Source organism: Poecilia reticulata, linkage group LG4, assembly GCF_000633615.1.
Source record: "Poecilia reticulata strain Guanapo linkage group LG4, Guppy_female_1.0+MT, whole genome shotgun sequence".
Classification (NCBI taxonomy): Eukaryota; Metazoa; Chordata; class Actinopteri; order Cyprinodontiformes; family Poeciliidae; genus Poecilia; species Poecilia reticulata.
This window is the reverse complement of record NC_024334.1, coordinates 2,132,307-2,138,182: the sequence shown is the minus strand read 5'-3', so window position 1 is coordinate 2,138,182 and position 5,876 is coordinate 2,132,307. Positions and strand designations below refer to the sequence as shown.

The window sequence follows — 5,876 nt, the reverse complement described above, 5'->3', positions numbered from 1 at the left end:
TAAATAAAGAGGATTGATTGATTGATAATACTTTTGAATCAATATTAATGAAATGCTGATTTAAAAAAAGCTCCTATATTTCACTGAAAAGTTACTTACAAGTTAGTTTTGTCTTATTTGCTCAAGAAACCCAGTTCTAGTTCCACTGGAAGATTATTTATCTTACAATAAAACATTTATTCCATGTCATAAGTGAAATAATGAGAGAAAGTAGCATTTCATTTGCTCGGTATTAAAGGATTATTGACTTAAATCAGGCTCCTATATCTTACAGTAAAGTTTACTTATAAGTTAGTTCCGTCTTATTTCAAATGTGCTAAAATATTTGCACTGGAAACGAGACCGAAATTACTTAGTAAGATTTTGTGTTTTTGCAGTGAAACATTATTATACTTCTCATTCCTAAAGAAAAGTCTGAATTATGAAAACTCAGAAATCAGGCATAAAATTCTGACTGGTGCAGCTTAAAAGCTGATGTTAGCACAACGATCTGCACTACGCTACAAAACGAAAGCTGCTTTCAAAGCAGAGACGGCCTCTGGGCTGTGCTGATGTAATAAAAGATGATTTATTTGACTTCTGTGCTTTCCACTCCAAACCTCCAGTTTGCAAATGCAGCTTTCCTTTCTCGATTCAGCAGATTTTTATTTTTACAAAGATCTGCAGAACATGAAACGAGGAAGTAAAAACTCTGTGTTGCAAGACACAGAAATAAAACTTGAACCGTTTCTTGATTTAACAAGGAATCATTGTGAAAAGCAAAAACAAGGTAAGATTAAGATGATTTCAGTTAATTAGAAACAAAGCAGAAGATTATTCAGGAATTAAAAACAAATTAGGTCTAGTTGGATGAAAATAAAGCAATCTATGAATTTCATCACTAATATACCATTTAATCTAGAAAACTACACAACAAAGTGATAAATTAGAACTATTTTGAGATGATATTATTGGTTATTCTCTATCAAAAAGGTCACAACTATGGTATCAGGACAAGCAGTTACACATAGTGACCAGCAGGTGTCAGCGATAGTTGGGTAGCTCACCTTTATCCTCTTGATCCTGGAGGAGAAAGAAAGAGAGGAGATCATTAATCACCACACACAGGACAATGAAACTGTGTGTGTGTGTGTGTGTGGTGTGTGTGTGTGTGTGTGTGTGTGTGTGTTGTCAGTAGAAACACGGTTTGAAAGTCTGCTATGCAAATAACCGAGAGAAGAAGTGTGTGTGAGGGTGTGATCACTTTTAATGATCATTTCTTCATCACGTGGCGCAGCAGTTCGTACGGCGTGAAGAAAACAGAGGCAGGGTGAGATCGAGCCGACAGCGCAGTGCTATCAATAGCTCGTGCTAAAATTTGTGTCAGAGCTCATCTGCACACTCAAGTAATGCTGCAGCCTCAGATCCGATCAAGTTCTAACATTTAACGGTGACTTATTGTGCTTCCTTCAACATGCAAGGCCAGGATTTCTGCACAAAATCATCCTTAGATAATGAGATTTTAATCTTATGGTCACTTTAACCTCCCTCCAACTCAGCTTTTACACTCGCACGTGAAAATGGCTGCAAACAGACGCGCAACTATACAACTGTACATGTTTGAAAAGCAGAAGTGGAGCCTCCTGTATAACCAACTAGAATGCAATAAGTGGTCTCTGGATGATAAGACAACATAACAGTTATCCTTTCCAGCAGTCATTGTACAGCTCATACAGTCGTACAACCAGCTGATTAAATGTCCTGGAGCTCTGCTTGTGTTGCTAGGTAACAGGCTGGGATTCACCTGTGGTTGCTAGGTAACGGGGTGCAATGACTGCATGCTGGAGGTTTTTGAAGCGGCTCATTTTTCAAACACCAAAAAACATCAACTTACTGCCAAAAACCGAGTACCATGGCAGTTTTTAGAAGTAGTAGGAACCCAAATGGAAATACAAAAAGGTCCAAAATGTGAATTATGCAAAGTATCTCAATAAGAAAGTGCTTCTCGTCTTAAGGCAATATTTCACTTGCTTATGCAGCTGTTCCCAATCTGGGAGCTCTATAATTGTTTGTACTTTCTAGGACATTTGGGTTATGAAATAAAAAAGTAAGTCTTTTGAGTTTTTCTCAGTTTTACGTGAACTTAGCACAAGCTAAATCCTTATTCCTGCTAATCTCCAGGTTTTAGGTCCCAAACTTTGTTAATATGAGAAGCTGAAAAACCAGAAACATCGACTGAAACGACAAGAGGGATTATCTTTATGTCAGTTATTGTAGCATCTTAAAATACTAACAACTAGCTTTTATGTGAAAAGAAAATCTTTTTATTTTTGTTACATTTCAGTTTCAGGTTTTTGCTGTAAGTTGGAACCATTTCAGGCAAAATGACAACTTTTAGAAAGTTGGAATCAAACTATTGATTAGATTGTTCACTTGTTACAAAGAAATGAGCTGCGACAGTTAAACGGCCAAACGTTTAGGGTCACAGAGATGCACAAACTCACCGATCTGTCCTGAGACCTCGACACTCTGACCATCTTTAGCCTCGACCTTTCCTTCTTCTCTGCTCTGTGAGAGAAACAAAATGAGCAAAAACAGAAATCAACACTTACAGAGAAGAAACTGATGTTTTCCTTGAGAAGCTAATAAGAAATAAAACGAATCTCAACACACAAAACTCATCAGGGCCATTGTAAACAAAGGAGGAGTAATTTTCAGCAGGAAACTCAGAAATTCTCTAGTAAAAAACATTTCTGAGTCTGAAAAGTCAAAAATGGCTAGAAAAACATTTTTTAAAATTCATATTCCTAGAAAAAACATGGACATTCCTGAGTTTTAAGAGTAAATAATTTGCTAGAAAAAAACGTGGAAAATTTTAGATTAATCCCGGAAATTTTCTAGACAAAACAAGAAAATTTCTGAGTTCGAAAAGTCAGATTTTCTGAAAGAAAATCGGAAATTTCTGAACTTGAGAAGTCTATAATTTGCCAGAAAATAAAACTAATATTTTGAAATTAATCTCAGAAATTTTCTTGAAAAAAACAAAACAAAACAAAAACAAAAAAATCATGGACCTTTCTGAGTTTAAAAAGTTGAAAATTTGCTAGAAAATAACTAAAATTTTGAGATTAATCACCAACATTTTCTATAAAAAGCATAAAAATGTTCTGAGTTTTAAAAGTCWGTTTYCCTGTTAAATTTTGGAACTACAAAGAATGACGTCCTTTTCTAAAAACAAAACATGGGATTGGTACGGGGTATTTTTCACTCAAGACATTTGGCCAACATGACAAACACCTTTATACTTTTTCCAAAACGTTTTATGAAATAATGCTTCAGCGTTGGGACTGTTAGCGAAGCGGCTAGTCAGTTAGCCCTAGCGTAGCCACTCCATCAGGGAGACGATCCTTCCTCTGCTCCGTCTCCTCTCATCCTCVCCTCCCTGCCTCCGACTCGTCCYCCTTCTCTCCCTCTCAGTCCCTAACACTTCTCTCTCCTGCCTCCCTGTCACCTGCCTCTGCAGGTGACACTGGGAAACATCGCTCCTCCAAACCGACTCCTCACACCTCAGAAACCTGTCAGCATCTGTGAGCCGCCTGACGAAATGGCGTCATCAAGACCAGGAGGATTTTTTTAGCTTTCTTCTCAKATGAATTTATCTACTTATAAACTGCAACGACACTGAATAATTAAAAAAAATTACATAAAAGTAAATCTAGAGGAAAAATCTGTGTGCTCAGTTCAAAGATAAAGTATTTATTGTTGCAAAGCATGTGTCTGCATCATCAGAATAAAATAATATAATAAAATATATAATAAGAGAGAACCGACAAACATTCATTATGCATTAGAAAAACATTCTCTAAACTTGAAGTTTTTCTTTTTATGTAAAATTCACAATTTCCTCMATTTAGTTGCTATTTTTTTGCAACTGAACAGCTTCATAAATTATTTATCAGCTACAAAATCAACAAAATAAAAGTGAAAACTTTAAGTTGCAGGTAAGTAAAAATCTTCCAGACCTCTAAATCTAATTTAACATTTTAATAAACCCAGAATYCATGCTGTTGAAAACCCAAACGTCCAGATGTTTTYCTAAGCGGTTATGAACAAAGAAGAGTTTCTGATAGATGTTATTTCTTAAAGTCRGAAACATTTCAGACRTAGATTCTCTGCACATGCCAGAACACATTTGCCATTTCTTTTTATGTAACTGTCGCCCCTGTCAGATCAGATTTCCTGGGTGTCATTTACACGTTCTGACCCACATCTCCCAAAAATCAACTTCAAGACACTTTATGACTTTGGAAAAATATTCTGCAAGACAAAAGCGAATCATTTTTAACATTGTGTGTCCATCAGRGCGGATCTACTCAGTCTAGTTCTATGCTTTCTTGTTTATTTTGCATTATTGCACTTTCTAAACCATTTGAAAGAAAGTTTAAGTTTATTTTTTACATGTTTGACCAAGATAAACAACCTATTTTATTCAATTTTAGTTTATTTTACTCCTACTAGCACTGAMTTAAACTGTCTATTCAGAATAAAAATCATTTGTTTTGACATATAAATTAAATACTTTATATATACTAGGTCATATTTAAACAAAGAGTTGTTTTGTAGTTGTTGTAGAAATGCAGTTTCTTCAAGTTTAAACGTTTAAAAGACAAAATGATTCAGTTTTGAAGTGTAAATTTCCCCAATCATTTAGTTTTCATTCATTCATTCATTCATTCATTCATTCATTCATTCATTCATTCATTCATTCATTCATTCATTCATTCCAGAGGTGCCCAAACATTTTACTCAAGTAAGAGTAAAAAGTGTTTGGCAGAAAGTCTACTCAAAAACCGAGTTACTATCATCATCAACCATTTAACATCTGGAAATTACATAAACAGATGGACCAAAATATAAAGTTAAATGGAAATTTGACAATAACTCACATAAATAACAAATAAATAATAAAATTAGGCAAAATAATTTTTTCCCACATCAGTTTCTTTCAATAAAAAATTCATGAAACTGTAACAGAAGCAGCAGGTGTGAGTCTGAGTCTGGTGAATTTTTTGGTTAAAACATGTTTGATTTTCATTCAGTGGGTAGAAAATCAGGAAATTTTACTCACGTAAGACCAGAAACACTTCATAATAAAACCACTCGAGTAAAAAATACAATGGAGTAAAAATACAACTAAAAGTAAATATTTTCAAAAAAGCTACTCAGGTAAATGTAACTGATTTGTAAAAAAAAAAAAAAACCTACATTGGCACTGAACTTCACCCTGTTTGTAATGATTTTCCTTCCTTTAGGTGTTTATTTAACAGTCTCCTGCACTGCTGCCATCATTTCTATGCATTATTTAAACTTTCCCTTTTACAGGTAAAAGCTTCTGACTCCAGAACGGGATATTTTGAGGTTTCACACATCTTCATGAATGTTAATAAAAGTCTCTTCAGTGCATATTCTGTTTGCGGTTTAGATTGAAAAAAGCTGCATTTCCATTACAAATGTGCATAATTGGTGCACAAAACACTTTCCTTCTGTTTTCTACCAGGTAAATAACTCAAAATGTCCCCAGTAGATTTCGTCACGGTTTTATTGTGGCCAGTCACATTAGGAGACTAATCTTTGTGTGTAGGGCTGCACGGTGGTGCAGTTGGTAGAGCTGTTGCCTTGCAGCAAGAAGGTTCTGGGTTCGATTCCCGGCCCCGGTCTTTCTGCATGGAGTTTGCATGTTCTCCCTGTGCATGGAGGGTTTTCTCCAGGTACTCCGGTTTCCTCCCACAGTCCAAAAACATGACTGTCAGGTTAATTGGTGTGTCTAAATTGCCCCTAGGTGTGAGTGTGTGTGTGCATGGTTGTGTGTCTCTGTGTTGCCCTGCGACAGACTAGCG

At 35.6% G+C, this 5,876-nt stretch overlaps 1 protein-coding gene across 12 annotated transcripts in view; it reads right to left on the bottom strand.

Annotated features, from left to right (window-relative positions):
* The window catches only part of LOC103463088 (discs large homolog 1-like protein), a 119,043-nt gene that overhangs the window by 4,910 nt on the left and 108,257 nt on the right, over nucleotides 1–5,876 (bottom strand). For all 12 annotated transcript variants that reach the window (XM_017304455.1, XM_017304454.1, XM_017304456.1 and 9 more), the window contains 2 exons: nucleotides 2,484–2,547; nucleotides 1,047–1,062 (listed from right to left, as the gene is read on the bottom strand). In XM_017304455.1, the coding sequence (XP_017159944.1) occupies nucleotides 1,047–1,062; nucleotides 2,484–2,547 (80 nt within the window). The remainder of the gene's footprint in view (nucleotides 1–1,046; nucleotides 1,063–2,483; nucleotides 2,548–5,876) is intronic.